Source organism: Pongo pygmaeus, chromosome 23 (genome assembly GCF_028885625.2).
Source record: "Pongo pygmaeus isolate AG05252 chromosome 23, NHGRI_mPonPyg2-v2.0_pri, whole genome shotgun sequence".
In the NCBI taxonomy this organism is placed as follows: domain Eukaryota; kingdom Metazoa; phylum Chordata; class Mammalia; order Primates; family Hominidae; genus Pongo; species Pongo pygmaeus.
In genome coordinates, this window is record NC_085931.1 from 40,574,142 (window position 1) to 40,592,662 (window position 18,521).

At 48.8% G+C, this 18,521-nt stretch overlaps 1 protein-coding gene across 5 annotated transcripts in view; it reads left to right on the plus strand.

Annotated features, from left to right (window-relative positions):
* NF2 (NF2, moesin-ezrin-radixin like (MERLIN) tumor suppressor) overlaps positions 1–18,521 on the plus strand; it is a 95,583-nt gene that overhangs the window by 70,138 nt on the left and 6,924 nt on the right. Inside the window, exons 12-16 of one of the 5 annotated variants that reach the window (XM_054470242.2) lie at positions 262–479; positions 1,829–1,934; positions 5,204–5,331; positions 8,434–8,596; positions 10,014–10,058. In XM_054470242.2, the coding sequence (XP_054326217.1) occupies positions 262–479; positions 1,829–1,934; positions 5,204–5,331; positions 8,434–8,596; positions 10,014–10,049 (651 nt within the window). In that variant the 3' untranslated portion in view covers positions 10,050–10,058. Of the gene's footprint in view, positions 1–261; positions 480–1,828; positions 1,935–5,203; positions 5,332–8,433; positions 8,597–10,013; positions 10,142–18,521 lie in introns of those variants that run through there. The other 4 variants (XM_054470243.2, XM_054470245.2, XM_054470241.2 and 1 more) reach the window with 4 other exon arrangements.

Below are 18,521 nucleotides of genomic sequence, written 5' to 3' on the forward strand. Positions count from 1 at the left end.
CCACATGAAGCATAAGCCTGAGCTGAGGTGGGTACTCAGAGAAGGTGCTCTTGGTACTCCCCATGGGTACAGCCCGAAGGGCCCTTCTGAAAAATTGGGGAATGTGGCTTGTCATCTCTTGTCAGAGGGTCATGGAGGGCACTCAGCAGCAGGGCCCCAGGAGTCCGAGACTCTGGTTTGTCCCATCTCAGTGTTCAAGGCAGATCTGGGCGGGAGAATAGCACATGATCCCGCTTCAGCTAAGAGCACCATGCCCTCCAGATGCGGTCTGAGGAGACAGCTGACCTGTTGGCTGAAAAGGCCCAGATCACCGAGGAGGAGGCAAAACTTCTGGCCCAGAAGGCCGCAGAGGCTGAGCAGGAAATGCAGCGCATCAAGGCCACGGCCATTCGCACGGAGGAGGAGAAGCGCCTGATGGAGCAGAAGGTGCTGGAAGCCGAGGTGCTGGCACTGAAGATGGCTGAGGAGTCAGAGAGGAGGTGAGGGGCACCGGGCACCAGACTGGCGAGGAGGCTGGTGAAGGGCTGCAGACCAGCCTGCCCTGAGGCTGAGCTCTACAGCAGCTGTCCTCAAGCTGCTTGCCCATCTTCTGGGCCGGGGGGAGGCTCCTCCTTGGCTGATAGTGACTGGTGCTTTATCCATTTTGGGGCTGGCGCTACTGGTTGGGTACAGGAACTCAGTTCTCCTGCCAGGGGGGCCTCTCTGGTCATACTTGTGTCTCTTTGATAAGCCCCTGTCCCTCTGATGGCCGTGTGTACAGGAAAATCCCTGAGCATATCCACAGACTGCTTTCAGCTGAAGAGATGTGAGGAGGCTCTTTGTGCATTAAAAAAAAAAATGTGGTTCTTTTCTGCTTTCATTCAGTGGGGCTGCAGGAGAACAGCAGCTACTTACCTTTAAAGGGAAGCTAGTGCCTGCATCCCCCAGCCTTCCTTGGCACATGGGGGAGGAGGGCTAGGATGATCTCTGTGATTGGGATGTCCCACTCATGGCCAGGTTGAAGGATGGAACTGTTGTCTGTACTTTTGAAAGACTATTCTAGGTCTGCAACCTTCAGATAAACACTGACACATTCCCCACAGCTTTTGGCTCTGTTGATTTAGAGCACTTGAATTTGGCTTTTAGCTACCAAGGTGCATTCACTACAGTTTTCCTCACCACTCTTTGCATGTCGTTCTGGGAATATGGTTCCTTTTTGCCTGCCCTGCTTCAGGCCCCTGACTGTATATGGGGGTCACTGCCTGTGCATGATGCAGGTTGGGCCAGGTCCCTGCACCAGGCCTCACATGCCGTGTCCACCTGAGCCCCATAGGATGAGGATCTACACCAGGGTGTGGGTGCCCTCAGTGACTGGGCTCATCTTTCTGCTGGAGAAAGTGGGCACAAGGCCCACTGGTGTTTTATCCGGGGGCTGTGAAGACGCAGTTCTTGCAGATTCTGCCCTTTGCGATCCAATATAAGAACTTGATCCTCCAGGCTCTTCCTTTGCCCAGCTCACTCTCACCCAAAAATAAAGCAGAGAAAGCTGCTGGTGCCCCCTCCAGCTCCTCTGACTCCTGGCTGTAGAAGGTCTGGTTTCTCTCATTCCCCACCAGTTTTCCTGCTCTTCCAGTTTAGATTTACCAACTCAAACAAAAATCCTCAGGAATGTTGTCCTTGCTTGGAAGTTCTGATTTCATGTAAATGTCCCTGTCTCACTGTCCTTTTTCACCTCTTCAGGTGCCATCCTCAGGGTTAGCCCAGGTCCCTCCTCTGCAGGGGTAGGGTGGTGTCTTTTCCCGCCACCTGCCCTCTTCTGTGAAGCTGACATCTCATCCTTTCCTTACAGGGCCAAAGAGGCAGATCAGCTGAAGCAAGACCTGCAGGAAGCGCGTGAGGCGGAGCGAAGAGCCAAGCAGAAGCTCCTGGAGATTGCCACCAAGCCCACATACCCGGTGAGCCTGGGGGCCACCAGCTGGGGCTGCCTTAGTCCTGGTGATGTTCTCTTTCCTCCCGGCCCTTCAGTTCATCTGGCAGTGCCTTCATGGTGACCATTCAAGCAAATGCATGGCTGGATGAGAGGTGCAGAGAGCCTGCAGTTAGGGACAGGGTAGAACATCCTGGTCTGCCATTTGGCTTTGGACTAGTTAGTTGTCTCTTTGGTTGCCTGGATAACAGGCAACAGGGCCTTTTCCAGCTCTGGAATGTTTTTCTTGTTCTAAGTAATATAGTCCCAAATTATCCTCAAGAGAATTTGCTCTCTTGCCTCTTAATGCTGAGCTGAATGTAATCTTCAACTATCAGTATATAACATATATCATAATTATAGTTCTGGGAAGGGATTGGCTGTACACCTCAGAGTGAATTACTGCCGTGCAAGAACAAGCAGCCACTCTCAGTTTGGGGACAGAGAGTCAGACTTCCATTAAATGGGGTCACAAAATGAATAGAAGCCTCTTTCCTTCCTTTCTTCTGTGCATTCAGTTGGCTTTTTTTTTTTTTTTTAATGCATATTTGTTCAGTGTCCACATAGTGCCACGCAGTTGGAAGTCTCTATCCTGACAGGTGTTCTCAGAGTGCACAGGTGCCTAGAGGAGGAGGACACAGCCCACCCTGGAGGAGCAGGAGAGGCTCAGTATGGTGTCTACACTGATGCTTGAAGGGGGAGCAGGAAGTAGCCAGGTGGAGAAGAGAACATAGGGTATTCAGGGTGAGGGCACAGATGCACACATGGCCCAGACTCACACACGGCACAGTCATCTACATGGCACAGACACACACACGTACCCATACATACATTGATGCACATAGCACATCCACACACACAGCACAGACACACACACGCACCCATACTTACATTCATGCACATGGCACAGGCACGTACGTGACCCAGATGCACAAAGGGCACCAGAGGCACAAGCTGCCCAGGGTTTGAGGTGGGGAAAATGTAAGCAGTTTGCTGTTGCCGTATATCCCGGTTCTCTGTTACTGTGTAACAACCCACCCAAGCCAGCTGTGTGGCTTCATTAGTATCTCTGGTGGCTTGTTGGGTTGACTGGGCCAGACAGAGATCCTTGCTGGGGATCTCTCTGGTGGTCACAGTCAGATGGTAGCTGGGATTGTAGTCGTCTGAGCACTCAACTGGGCTGAACACCTGAGATGTGTGTTTTGTTTTTATTTATTATTTTATTTATTTATTTTTTTTTTTTGAGAGAGAGAGTTTTATTTACTCTGTCACCCAGGCTGGAATGCGGTGGCAGAATCGCAGCTCACTGCAACCTTCGCCTCATAGGCTCAAGCGATCTTCCCGCCCCAGTCTCCTGAGTAGCTGGGACCACAGACATGCACCACCACGCCCAGCTAATTTTTTTTTGTATTTGTTAGGGACAGGGTTTTGCCATGTTGCCACAGCTGGTCTCAAACTCCCAAGCTCAAGTGATCTGCCTGCCTCAGCTTCCCAAAGTGCTGGGATTATAGGCATGAGCCACTGTGCCCAGCCTATATGTGTTGTTTTTAAAATATACACTGGAGCAAAGCTTATACACTGCTGTAACTGCTCTTTCCTCTTAGCAGTCAATCCTGGAGGAGATCATCCATGTCAGCTTTTTAATCATGTTTTGTTGTGTGGATGGATTGTAATTTATTTAACCAGTCCCTCATGGATGAGTATTTAGTCTGTTTTCTTTTGCAATTTTGAACAAAATGGCACTGAACATCCCTGAACACAAATCTTGACACACACACATGGATATATTGGTAGAATAAATTCTTATAATAGAACTGTGGGGTCAAATTTTCAATTTTGATACTCTCCAAAGAAGTCATACCAGTTCATGCTCTCACTAGTGGTGCAGCAACTAGTATGCGTTTTTGCTGGAAATTTTTATGAAGTATAACATACACATAGAGAAGTGCCCAAATTACAACTGTACAGTTTGAAGAATTTTCACAAACTGAACATACCCATGTACCCAGCACCCAGATCAGAAAACAGGACATCCCTGGCACCCCAGGAGCCTTCTCTCAGCACCCTTGCAGATGGTCTGCCTCAGGCCTTGAGAATGTCTCAAACGAATGTTCCAAGCCTCTGCTCTTTCCCAGACACTGTCCTAGACTCAGTACGGGATCCAAGGATGAAAAAGAGGCAGATTGTTTGCAGGAAACTTGCAAATAGTAGAAAGAAGATACAGCCAAAAAGAAATCTTTTACAGGGTGGAATCGCAGAAGAACCATTAGAGAACTGTAAACACAGCGTTAAGGGACAGCAAAGAAAAGGGTTGCCGGCTGGCTGGGAGGGGCTAGAAAGGCTTTGGTGAGAGATCATGGTGTTTGAGAAGGGCCTTGAAAGAGGGATGGAGCATAGGGAGGAGAAATGGGATAGGCAGGGGTACAGAGCTGGGAAGGCAGTAGTCCAGGGGATAATAAACAATACTGTCTGTGACTTAGTAGGGCAAATAGTAGGAGAAGCCGGGAAGCTAGACTGGGGCCCTCTTTAGATGACCCTTTGTGCTGGGATGAAAGTCCAAAAAAAAAAAAAACTACACCACCCCTGCTTCAGGCCCTACTCCAGTTCCATTGTCCAAGCCCAAGCCCCTTGGTGGGCAGGTGGAGCCCTTTGTGGTGGTACCCATCTCCCACCCCACCTCTCCACACTGCATGGCAGACTCCTGGCACCCTCGCTGGGCACTGCCCCACCCATTGCCATACCTCCCGCCCGGCAAACCTTCTCCTGGCACTGTCTTGGATCCCAGCAGAAGCAGCATCTCTTCTAGCCTCTGTTCGCTCCCTGGCTACAGTGTTTACCTTTTTTAACAGTGATGATCTGTGAACACATGTATTTCCTGAACAAGACTTTCAGCTGCTCAAAGCCAAGGATACTGTCTTGTTTTCTGCATCTCCAGCCCCTCGCACAGGGCCTGCGAGTTTCCTAAATGAAAAAGCGAGTGGGAGTTTGTGTTTGATTCAGCTGAGCGTGAAGAACGGTTAGAGATTTGAGGGATGAGGGATGATTTTCCTGGATTTGTAGTCTTTGGTATTGTTTACCTGGCAGTGGCAAATGTGGAGGGAGTGAAGTGGAGGGATGGGGGCTCGTGGTGGCATTGGGAGGTGGGACCCGAGTTGTGCCCATTGCCTCTGTGGCTGCTGGAGGATCAGTTGTCAACACAGTAGTGTCCTTCTGTGCTTGTACGACTCAAGCTCCTAATCCGAAATTTCTCATTAACAGCCCATGAACCCAATTCCAGCACCGTTGCCTCCTGACATACCAAGCTTCAACCTCGTTGGTGACAGCCTGTCTTTCGACTTCAAGGATACTGACATGAAGCGGCTTTCCATGGAGATAGAGAAAGAAAAGTATGTAGCCCCCTGTGCCCTGCTGTGGGCAGCCGTGAACTAGAGTGAGTGATTGGGGCCTTGGGAAGCTGGGGCAGAGGTGAGAGGTCGCTGCAGCAGCCTGTCATTACTCCTGCAAAGGTTTGCTCTGCACTTACCCCCTGGAGGAAGAATTTCCTTAATCAGAAATTAAGGGACAACAGATCAGCATTCATTCTGAATGAATAAAAATAAAAATTTTTATCCAGGATAAAAATAACACTTGACTGGTGACCTGAAGTTTTTGGTGGTTCTAAACCTCACCTAAAGTGTAGGACTGGGTTGTTAGCATCTCTGAGTCAGTTCAACTGCTGTTACACTACTGGACTGTAGTCACCTCCTAGTTGCATTCTCCAGCAACTGGGATCTGTGGTGGTTCCCATGTCTAGAACAAACAAAGGTGAGAGAAGAGACTCAGGCTCGAGGCTGAGGAAAGCTGACAGCTGGTGGGGCCACTTTGCTGCAGTGGGTGGCGCTGGGCAGGGCCCCAGCATGGCCTGATCATGGCAGCAATTGCTGAGCTGCCCTCTGTCTTCCCTTTATGGTGGGTAGAAGTGGATCAGAGATGGAAAGGAAAGGATCCCCACTGCAGAGGAAATCTAAGCGAGGGCCCCTAATTCCCAGAGCTAGCGGTAAGTTGGTTAACTGCTGCTGCTTGCTGGAGGACACCCACAGTAGCTACCATGCACTGAGTGCCTGTGTGTCAGGGGTTTTGGCTTTTGTCACATTTAGTTCCTGCTAACTTACAAACATCAAACTGACATCAAAGGTAGGTTTTCATGTTCCCATTTTATAAGTGAGAACTCAGATTTAGAGAGTTTAGTGAACTCCACCAGCATCCCACAGCTGATGCAGAGGGGTTGAAACCCCTCACCCATCTGACTCTGCAGCCCATGTGCTTTTACCATGGGTGGTATCCTCAGGAAAACCCTTTGGGGAAAGTGTCTCCATGGAGTCCAGTATGGGCAACCACAACCCAGGCTGTTTTTCTTTGGGCTCTCACACTGAGGGTATAGCTAAGTAGCCAATGAACCAGAGCCTCTAGCTGTCATATCTGCTGTCCATGTTCCTTTCACCATTATCCAGACATATATATTTATGTGGTTGGGATCCGGGATCAGGGTGAAGCTGTTCTGTGTCTGCTATTTTATAGTTTGTATTTTGTTACTATCTTTGTTTTGGCTACTGTACAGAGGCTGGGTAGCTTATAAACAACAGAAATTTATTTCTTGGCCAGGCACAGTGGCTCATGCCTGTAATTCCAGCACTTTGGGAGTCCAAGGTGGGGCAGATCTCTTGAGCCAGGAGTTCAAGACCAGCCTGGGCAACATGGCAAAACCCCATTTCTACTAAAAATACAAAAATTAGCTGGGTGTGGTGGCACAAGACTGTGGTCCCAGCTACTCAGGAGGTTGAGGTGGGAGGATTGCTTGAGCCTGGGAGGCAGAGGTTGCAGTGAGCCCAGATTGCACCACTGTACTCCAGCCCGGGCAACAGAGAGACACCCTGTCTCAAAAAAAAAAAAGGAAAGAAATTGATTTCTCACAGTTTGGGAAGCTGGGAAGGCCAAGATCAAGGCACGGGCAGAGGTGGAGTCTAGTGAGGGCATTCTTCCTGGTTCATAGTCAGCCCCTTTTTGCTGCGTGCTCACCCAGTGGAAGGGATGAGGGGTCTCTCTGGAGTCTCTTTTATAAGGGCACTAATCCCATTCATGAGGCTCTACCCTCATGACTGCCCAAAGGCCCCACCTCCTGACACTTTTTTTTTTTTTTGAGACGGAGTCTCGCTCTATCGCCCAGGCTGGAATGCAGTGGTGCGATCTTGGCTCACTGTAACCTCCACCTCCTGGGTTCAGGCGATTCTCCTGCCTCAGCCTCCTGAGTAGCTGGGATTACAGGCGCACGCTATCATGCCCAGCAAACTTTTGTATTTTTAGTAGAGATGGGGTTTCACCATGTTGGTCAGGCTGGTCTTGAACTCCTGACCTCATGATCTGCCCACCTTGGCCTCCCAAAGTGCTGGGATTACAGGCGTGAGCTACCATGCCCAGCCGGTGATTAGGTTTCGACCTATGAATTTTGAAGATACGAACATTCAGACCATGGCACTTCTTACCCTTGCATGTATTGGCAGAGTCTCTATACTAACCATGGCAATCCCTATGGAGTGTTTTTGGTATTTGTATTGCATGGTTTTTCTGGCCATACCTTGTAGTTGGACACTTTGTGGGTGGTTTCCAGATTTTCACCATCATGGATGCTGTCACTCAGTGTATCTGTTCTCAGGTGAGGGTGGGGATCTTTTCTTCCTTGCGTTGGGTGAGCTTCTGAGTGAGCTTCTTTCGTCTTTAGATGAAGTCTCAGAACAAGTGGGAGTGTGGATGTGGCCTATCAAAAGAGATCACGTGAAGCTGGGCGCTGTGGCTTATGCCTATAATCCCAGCCCTTTGAGACCAGGGGTACAAAGCCAGCCTGAGCAGCATAGCAAGATCCTTTAAAAAAAAAAAGAGTTTACTTGAATTACTGCTCCAAGAAGGGTTGAGACAAGGAGATTGTTCTGGGTTCCCAGGAAGCTTGTTTCACGTATGTTTTTTTTTTTGTACAGAACAAAAAGCTGTCCATGACAGCTGGTATTTGTAGAGCCCCCTATGAGAATGTACCAAGGGCTTTTCTACTCTTTCTTTTTCTTTCCTTTCCTTTTCTTTTTTTTTTTAAAATAGAGACAGGGTCTTGCTATGTTTCCCAAGCTGGTCACCAACTCCTGGGCTCAAGCAATCCTCCTGCCTCAGCCACCCAAAGTACTGGGATTACAGGTGGAGCCACCGTGTCTGGCCTCCTACACTTTGTTTTATTTAATCCTAACCATGGCCCTGTGATCATTATCCCAATTTTAATGATGAGGAAACATTCATAGCACTTAAGTGACCAGCCCAAGCTCCCATGGCCTGTGAGTGGCCAAGTAGAGACATGAACCCCAGGCCTCAAACCCTAGATCGCGCACCAAGCAGCTTGTGGGCCACAGAGCACCTGAGCCATGTCTCACTGTCTGCCCAAGCCCTGATGCATGATACCCTCTTGCCGGCAGAGTGGAATACATGGAAAAGAGCAAGCATCTGCAGGAGCAGCTCAATGAACTCAAGACAGAAATCGAGGCCTTGAAACTGAAAGAGAGGGAGACAGCTCTGGATATTCTGCACAATGAGAACTCCGACAGGGGTGGCAGCAGCAAGCACAATACCATTAAAAAGGTACCCAGGGTCTCTTTCTTGTATTTTGCTGATCAGGACCATCATTAATGAAATGTGCGGTTGGCATCTGGTTTCCTCAGTAGCCAAGTCACTAGACTATTGGCATCTTTTGTATGTACTTAGTTGAGGAAATTTTTAAATTTATGCCAGAAAGGGAATTTAATCTGCCAATGACTATGAACCCATTGGCTGGATGGAAGTTGAGCTTGTGTTAAAAGCTCTAATGTAATGAACCCCTGTTACAGGGTGGATTTTGATCCCTCATTTAGCAGTAAAGCATAATGCCCTTTTAAGCCAAGGGGTGTTATACCCAGGGAGCTGCCTTACTTTATGAGAAAGCAGAATGAAATGGAGGCTATTGAGAATGGACTTTCCCTCTAGTCTTGTGGTGTCTTTAAGTGGCAAGGACTATAAAACCAAACTGAATTTTTAACTTTTTTCATACTTAAAAGGAAGTGTCTAGGAGAGAACCTCTTTGTTTTAAAAGAGAAGACTTTATTACTTTGCAAATGGTTTCATATCTTTCTCTATTGGTATTTTGAGCTTTCAGCATTGTCGAGATTCAGAAGCTAAATTCCATACTAATTATCAGCCCAAGAGCATACCTCTCTCATTTGGGCCAAGCAGAAGGGTCTTCTCATGCCAAATAATGCTCTGCTCTTAACTGATAGCCCAGGACCAGGTTAACACCTGTAAAATAGGTGTTATTAAGATAAGACTGTCCACTGAGTTTAGGTGATACTGATACAGTTAATTTTTTACTCTTTACCTCAGTCTTTAAAATGGGCTTCCAGTTTTATGGACTGTCTCTGTTTTTAGTGGTTAAGCTGTATCTGAAAACTCCAGGGGATCTGTTTCTGCCTGCCTTTGTTGTTGGGTACAGTAGGCAGCCCTGACTTCTACCTCTCGACTCCAGTCACAACTGGCACCGGGTAGAGAATTCCTGTTAATAGTGCAACCTAGAAGGAAAGGCATTTCCACATTCCACATTCTTCTTTCCTCTGGCTTCTGTAATTTACTGGGCTTCCCTTCCAAAACAAAATTATTAAACAGTAAAGGGGAGTTCAAGGGAGGCCTCAGCCATTAAGGAAAGAGGTAAAACGATGGCTGAGCCGGTGAGCCAATCAGCCCTTAAATGAACTGCCTCAGACACCCCATCTCACCCCTTACCCCAGCCTTGTCACCTGGGTTCCAGGAACAGTCTCACCATTTCCACTGCTGCGGCAATGAGCAGGGCCCTCAGCCACAGAAACCTGCAGTGTGAGAGCTGGAGAGACCCCATTCCAAGCCACTAAAACAAACAAAATCACTCGTCACGATTTCAGGCCTATCCAAGCATTTTGCAGATGGCACTTATGGCATTGTTGATATCACAGGGTATGTTTTTGTTTTTCTTCATTTTATTTTGCTGGTTTAGCCTCAAGCCCAAGGCAGAAGACCTATCTGCATTTGAGCCCTCAAAGTAGGTTGTTCCCAGGTACTCTCTATGTGGTGATGGTACTGCCCTCTGTGATACTAACCCGTGCATGAGCTTGCCTGTCTCTGTCCTCGGGCCACACTGAGCCCTTACGAGGGCAGGTGGTGCCTGGGTACTGGCCGCAGCATGCTTTGAGTCTAAAAGCAGGCACCCACCCTGTGGAGCCAGACCAGCCTCCAGGGCCCCAGAAGACTGCCTTGTTCCGAAGGGCATGTCATGGGACTGTAGGACCGGCCATTCTTCCCATCTCGTGTCATTGCTGGGCTGGGGAAGGTTATGGCTTCTTGTCCAGTCAGGTGTGTCTAAAAGTCCTTTGTCTTGGTGGCATACTCCTAGCATGGAAATGGGGTCAATCTGGGCACTTTGGAGACTGGTGTCTTTAACTCAAGATCAAGACCTTTTATGCGGTGACAGCCTCTCAAGACCCATGGTCACACCTGGCAGCTTCTGGTCGTGGGGCGAAAGGGTTGCTTGTGCTGGCTCATTTTCCTTTAGAGCTTTCCCTTTCTGTACACATCCCTTTTCTTTTCAAATAAAGCAAACCTAGAGCACAGGGTCTGATATGTGAGTCCACAGGGAGTGGACTGTCTGTTCATCCGTGCTCAGCCACCTCTGCTTCAGCTTCCTCTCCACAGGCTGAGCAGAGATGTGGTCAGAGTGAACTCACATTGGAACAGTACACTCATGGCACCCCGGAGAGGAGCGGTCACTGGTTGCTGAGTGAATTAACTGAATGTTTGCTGCTTTTCACCTGCAACAGTTCATTATTCTTCCAGCATGCCTAGGCAGTGGAGAGAATGTATTTTGCCCAATAATAAAATGACATCCTGCCTCTACTTCTCACCTAATCCCCAGTAGTACCCATGCCAACAAGCCCCACACCACCCAACAGCAGCATAGGATGTGTCCTTTGGAGTCTTCCCCGCAGTTTCTGCTCATAGAGTAGAATAAGCTCATTGGAACCTTTCTACCAAAAAGAGATCTGGCATAAGATAGATCCTACTTGTGGTCGTTATCCCATCAAGAGAGGTCAGCTGTTAAAGTCCCTGATAGATCTCATTAAAAGGTACACTTGAGCTGTCAGTGGTTCCAAGAATCCATGACATGAACCCTGTTTTGTATGTGACACTTTCATTTAGCGGGCTCCTGTTTCTTCAGCTTTCATACCCATGTTGGCATTGATACAGAACAGTCCGTGCTCTGAGCAGGGCAGTTATGGCCAGCATTGTCATGGGCAGGCCAGCTCATGGCACCCAGAGTAGCCAGGTGGACCCACCTTGGTTTACTGAACTTTTTGTAACCACGGGGGCAAGCAGAAAATCCTGCTGCATTTCAGCCAGTGCTGCCAGGTGTTCCCTCCATGGGAAGGTGCTGCTCAACCTGAATGTGACTTCCTCTTTCTTCTTTCTATAATGATGCAGAATGCTGAAATTCTTCAGGGTCCTGATTTTGACTGTCATTTCTCACTGAGCTTTTACTGCAGACAAAAGAAGTTTCATTTTTAGTTAAATTTGCACTGCTCCTGGGACATACATGGATGCATTTATTTATTCATCCATTTTAATGTCTCGATGTGAACTTGTTTTTAAAGCAGGCTACCAGGCAGTTAATCAAACACTCGGGTTAATCAAGGGTTAATAAAAGCAGGGACTTGATGTTTAATAGGACAGGCATTCTCTCAGCATCACTAGATTAAATAATGCTGCACTATTAAATTTTGCTGCACATAAAGTTCAGTGCATGTTCCATTTTCTAGACTTTGGCAGTGCCTGTGGTCAGTGACCGGGACTGATGAGCAGCCACATGCCTGCACTAGGGTGGCTCTGGGGTGGTGCATGCTGCAGTCTGGCTGGCACAAGCCTAGCTGAAGAGAAGTACTGCTTTAGGCTTGGATGTGGGGTTACCTAGATGTCAAGGGCAGAACTCCATCTAGAATGCCTGGGGATGAGATACAAAAGCTGATAGTGAATGGAACAGTTTCCAATGTCCAAAAGCTCGCTAATCTGGGATCAAACCAGCCTGCGTTGATGTTAGTTTTGTTTTGTTGTGAGACACAGTCTCCCTCTGTCACCCAGGCTGGTACATTCTCGGCTCACTGCAACCTCCACCTCACAGGCTCAAGTGATCCTCCTGCCTCAGCCTCCCAAGTAGCCGAGACTAGAGGTAGTAGCCACCACACTCAACTAATTTTTGTATTTTTTGTAGAGATGGGGTTTCGCCATGTTGCCCAGGCTGGTCTCGAACTCCTGAGCTCAACCAATCTGCCCGCCTCTGCCTCCCAGAGTGCTGGGATTATAAAAGTGAGCCACCGTGCTTGGCCTGTTTTGTTTTTAATAAGGTTTTTTGTTTGTTTTGTTTTGTTTGAGACAGGATCTCACTCTGTCACCCACGTTGGTGACAGCCTCGACCTCCTGGGCTCAAGCGATCCTCCCACGTCAGCCTCCCAAGTAGCTGGGACTACAGGCATTTGCCACCATGCTTGACTGATTTTTTTATTTTTATTTTTGTAAAGATGGGTTTCGCCACGTTGTCCAGGCTGGTCTCAAACTCCTGAGCTCAAGTGATCTTCCTGCCACAGCCTCCCAAAATGCTGGGATTACAGACATGAGCCATTTTGCCCAGCCATTGTATTTGTCCTCATTTTCAGTACTCTTCTGCCTCGCTGAGAGGTCTCAGAGTCTGTGTGGTTTCAGCAGTACCCATGGGGGCTGTGTAACATTGAAGCTGATTCAAGGAGTTTGCCCTTAGGCTACCAGGGGTTACCGCATTCCCTCAGGAATGCTGAGCGGCCATCCAGCCTGATTAACCGAGATTCCTACTTCTCTGCCACTTCCTTTCTCTATAATTCGTACTCGCTCTTTTTTTTTTTTTAATTATACTTTAAGTTCTAGGGTACATGTGCACAACGTGCAGGTTTGTTACATATGTATACATGCAGCCGTAAAAAAGGATGAATTCTTACTCTGTCTTGAGGCACAGTGTCCTCACCTGCAAAAGGTGAATAAAAATAGTCTTTGCCTCCAGGACTGTTGTGAGGAATAAATGAGAGAATGTGCATGCAACACTCAGTGCACAGTCAGAGCTCAGTAAGGGGCTAAAACTCTGAAAAGGGAAAATCTGCTTGTGATCCTGCAGCAAAGGGCGAAGGACCGCATGTGGGCCACACCACCACATCTAGGTACACAGCTTGTGGTGGGCATATTCATTCATTGTATTAATTGCTATGTGGCTGGAAGTAAAAACTTTTAAAAAGTCATAATTGGCCGGGCACAGTGCCTCATGCCTATAATCCCAGCACGTTGGGAGACCGAGGCAGGTGAATCACCTGAGGTTGGGAGTTTGAGACCAGCCTGACCAACATGGAGAAACCCCGTCTCTACCAAAAATACAAAATTTGCCAGGTGTGGTGGTGCATGCCTGTAAACCCAGCTACTTGGGAGGCTGAGGCAGGAGAATTGCTTGAACCTGGGAGGTGGGGGTTGCGGTGAGCCAAGATCGTGCCATTGCACTCCAGCCTGGGCAGCAAGAGCAAGATTCCATCTCATAAATAAATAAATAAATAAATAGCCATAATTAACTTCACTGTTTCCTTGTAATATTTCACTTGGGTTTGCAAGGATATATTTTTCTCCTCTTGCTAATCTTAACTTCCTGTATTTCCATTTTTCCCAATTGATGATCAGTACAACTAGTTTGGCATTTGCATCTGAGTCAGAGCAGTGCTGGCGATCAAAAGCCGCCCTAGGGAACCTGGAATTGTTTCATTCTCAGCGAGAGCGACACGTGTCCTGGCATCTGAGCCTTCCGAGTGAGGGGAGTGAGTCTGGCAGTCAGGCTGGGGTTGGGGGACACGGGGTGCCTTGAGCCTGGCTTTCGTACCTTCAGAGCCACAGTGCCAATGATGGGACTGGTGGCTTGGTGTGGCGTAACTGTACCACCATACCTTGAAGGTAAAATGCAGTCCTGGAATATATACATTCAGGGTCTTTCTTTCATTGCTTCTCAAGAGAGGGGTTTCAGTCTCCCGATCCTGAGCTGGTCTGAGTGCCAGCAAACAAAGTCATCACTTTTGTGCCTGTGGTCTCCCAAGGAGCACAGGATTTCCAAGGAAATTGATGGATGAGAAATCATGGGGGTGGTGGAGCTTAGAAAGCTTATTTCATTAGTAAATGGTTTGAACCGTCAAGGTCCAGCTGTGGTTTCCACTGATGGAGGAACAGGAAGAAGAGGAGCCTTGACATTTATCTCAAGCGCCAGCAGCTTCTCTTGGATCAGGAAGACATAAAAGTCCAATGTCATCTTCAATTTGTGTGGGCTCCCCTTGGAGTTGCAGAGCCGGTGAAGTGAAGTAGAACAGTTAAAAAAACACCCGGGGAAGTGATAAATCACAGAGAGAGATTGCGTATGTGGGAAAGGCGTCTCCCACAATTAAAACAAGTGGCCAGAGCCTCCCTGGCGACCTCTGGTCTGCATTGCCAGCCCTGAAGATGGCTGCTAAATTACTTAAGTTTAATAGGTAGTTAATATAGCCAACCCTCCTTATGACCCCAGTGGGCTGAATGGCTCTGCTTGCTTTAGGAACTGGGCATTGTATGGTAGAACATCTTGGCCTTGACATAAAAGGTAGCATACTGGCTCTCCAGCCCTGAACCTTCCCTGCTGGAGCAAGGCAGGGGTGAGAGGGGGAAGGAAAGAAAAAGGAGTGGGGAGTGGGGTGGGGAGCAAGGATTAACAGGGAGCAGTAGCAGCACCAGATGTGGGCATAGCACACTGGGAAGAAATTGCAGTGGCGATCTGAACTCTTCCTCTCTGCTTCCTGGCTCTCTGGAAGCCCAGGGAAGGCATTAGGAACTGCAGGCTGCTCTGAGTGCTCCTCCCGGATGGAACACCTTGGGCTCATCCCTGAAGGCCACTCCTACCACTCTCACACACTGAGTTCCTGGTCTCATAACTGTTGAGAGCTTAGTTTTCTTGCTTGTTTCTGGTAGCTCTAGATAGAAGAATGTCTTGGCCTGTTTTCTAAAAGTCAACAAGCCAATCCTGTTTTTGGTTAAGAGACTTTACCCGGTCAAGCAGTTGTTCTTTGGGAGGTGTTGAAGAGCCTACAAACCTGCCTTGCCTGCCTAGGTATTTTACGACCATTTGGAGGTGCCTGAGGATATTACCAGGCCTTATTTGAGGCAGTAAAACACCCCGTTCGGCCGCTCGGCACCGAAGATGTGTTTCAGTGCAGCTCTCCTCGGCACCGGATTCGTTGCTGCAACAGTGGGAGGGAAGAGCCAGATGCAAACTCATTCTGCGAGCCCGAGGTTCTGTTCTCATGATCCTTGCTGTGATTTCTCTTTTGATGTTGGCAATTTTAAAATGACATCAGTCTATCTGGACCTTTTTCCTAAGGCTCTTGCTCAGACCACTGAGTAGATAGCCGCCACCTGCCCAGTGAGGTGAATCAGGCCCATTAGGCCATTTGTCAGGGGAAGGAACAGAGGAGCAGCGGAGAGCCCTGCCGGCCGGTGCCACAGGACAGCCTGCAAAGCAGGTAGACAGGTTTTCAGGCAGCTTTTGCTGCTTTGGGTCCCTCAGGGATTAATATACAAAAAGGGCCCCTTGGGTATTCAGTGGCAGATTTCTCTTGAGAGCAGATAAAGTCGCTAATACCAAATTGGATTTGTTCATTGGGGTGGACTTGGCCTTTCGTTCCACCTCTGCGTAGGGTAAGTGTGTGGATAGTGCTCCCACTGTGCACATCACCAGATGGCATTTGGGTGCAGCTTTCCCTAGCCAGACTGCAGAAAAGCTTGATCTGGGCCAGACGCAGTGGCTTATGCCTGTAATCCCAGCAATTTGGGAGGCCGAGGCAGGCAGATCACAAAGTCAAGAGATCGAGACCATCCTGGCCAACATGGTGAAACCCCGTCTCTACTAAAAATACAAAAATTAGCTGGGCGTGGTGGCATGCGCCTGTAGTTCCAGCTACTCAGGAGGCTGAGGCAGGAGAATCGCTTGAACCCAGGAGGCAGAGGCTGCAGTGAGTCGAGATCGCGCCACTGCAGTTCAGCCTGGCAACGGAGTGAGACTCCGTCTCAAAAAAAAAAAAGAAAAAGAAAAGCTTGATCTGGCCACTTAGTACAGCCATCCCCCTTCACTGGCCCTTCCTCTTTGCTCATTTGGAAGGGGGAAGGTTTCCCACACCCCAAACCAAAGATTCTTTTGGAATTTGCTGCTACTGGATTCAGCTGTCACCTTTCTGCTCCAAGTCTGCTTTCTCCCTGTGGATCCGGTGCCAGAGGATCTGCGCGTCCATTTGTGTCTACACCCTCCCTGGCTCCTTCGTTTTCAATATGTAGTAATGGAGAGGAAATGTAACATGATTTTAGGGCTCACATGTCAATTCCACTGCATTTTTATGGGACAAGCAGAGACCCAGCGCCTGGAGTTATTAGGTTAGTATCTAAAATGGGTTCAACACTGTGAGTCTTATTGTTTAAAATGAATGAGATGATCCCCTCCTGCCTTCTTTTCTCCTCCCCTGGGATGAGTGGATTCAGGCAAGGCCCCCAGAGACGAGTTGAAGGAATCCTGGTGCTCTGATTAGTTTTGTTCCCCAGCTTAATTGTACAGCTGCCTTTCTCTCACCACTGATAGCCAAAGTGGCTCTGTGTCTCCCCCAACCTTCCCTTGCTTTAGGAACAAGATGATCACAATGCAGCCTTGTGAATCAATTTTCTCTCTGTGCTGATGAAAGTGTAATTCATTCTTAATCAAGCAGCCTTGCTGCTGCAGGCTCCGTGCCGGAATACATTTAGTTACCCTCCCATCACTTTGGGAAACGATCCCCCAAAAGGGCTTTTAGAGGAGAGCTGGAAGGAGAGTTGGCCGTGCGCCTCGTGCTGTGGTTTTCCAGCAGGGGGCACTCTCAGGAACAATGCTGGTGGAGGCTTTGTAGCTGCTGCTGGCAGGGCAGCAGGAGAATGTTTGTCACAGGTGCTGTCCAGGCTTGCTTTCTCCAGACCCTGGGGCCATTTCTCAGAAGTACCTTAATGGGCCACCCAAAATCCTCAGGTAGCAGTGAGGAGGAACAGTTGAAGATGCAGATTGCATGCCTGGGTTAGAGAGTGCCGGCTGGGTACCAGGTTCTTTTAGCCAGCCTCCTCTGTCTTTTTAAGTAGACAGATGTGTCTCCTGAATCTGAACTTGTTTAGATTGGGTGGATGTGTCTGTTTTTGTCACACCACACACAATTTGGGGAGCGTAAGGAGGCCCAGCTCTGCCAGAATGGAACTCTCCTAAGTTCTCCCCTGCCCTCTCACAGCCTGCTGGCTGTCACAAACAGCTGGCAGTTTTATGGACAAGTGGGCGGGGGAAAAGGGACTCTGCCAGGGCTGAGTCTCGATGTTGGGCAGGAAGTAAAAGCCAGGCCCCAACAAGTGGATCAGAGGGGGGATGTGAAGGTGAACAGTCAGATAGCAATAAAGCCTCATAGATCTGCCCCAGAGAAAGAACCAAGGAAGTTCGTCTCCTCAGAATGGAATTGGATTAGTGACAGACTTGAACAGCCGGTTCAGTTGAGAGAGAACTTAATTCCTCCTGTGTTATTCACACGGCTGATTCTAATCAGATGTGAAGAGACAGCTGGAGGAGAGCAGCGGGTCAGCCCATGCCTGGTGCGGAGGCTTCATGTTCTTGTAGGCATCTTCAGGGAACTGGCAGGAGCGCTTTGGATTGGAGACTCTGAGCAGGGCCCTTGGGTTTATAGCCTGCCCAAGGAACTGGGCCTGGCTGCGGGACTCCCATGGTTGGACCTCGTCTAGATTCAGTGAAAGTTTTGAAGGAGAGTGCGTGGCAGACGTCACTGGTCACGTTCACCAGAGCTTGGCCCACTTGTCTTCAGAAGGATTCAAAGGCAGTTGACCAGACTTGGCAGGTCCCAGACTGGTGCAGCCACTATCCTCGAGACCCTGGTTGTACACCCTGAGGTGCTTCTGCTTCATTACCTGCTGAAATTTGGAGACCTCTTCTTCCTGGATAACCTTCAAGATACTCATTGTGCATGCGAGGAATTCCCCGCCCTCCTGGGGGGACTCCACTCCCCAGGCAGGCAAGGTTGGGCAAGGGGAGGGCTGTTGCTGGATTGCCAAAGGGAGCATGGACATTTTTGTTTGGAATTCAGGGTGGGGATGGGACTCACCAGAGTGGCTTCAGTGCTCGACTCACAGTGCAACATAGGACAAGGTGAAGGCCTTCTTGGGAGGCCTCTTCTGGCTCTAGCAAGCAGGTGTTGCTGGGCAGTGTAGAGGGACCCAGGCCAGTCGCTGAGCAGGAAGATGTACCTAACACTGGTGGGCCCGCACACCTTAGGGTATGAGAGCATCGCAGGGGAACAAGGAAACTTGTTAGCTGGTTTTCATGTGTTTAAAAAGAAGACTCGGAGGCAGAGTTTATTTTATG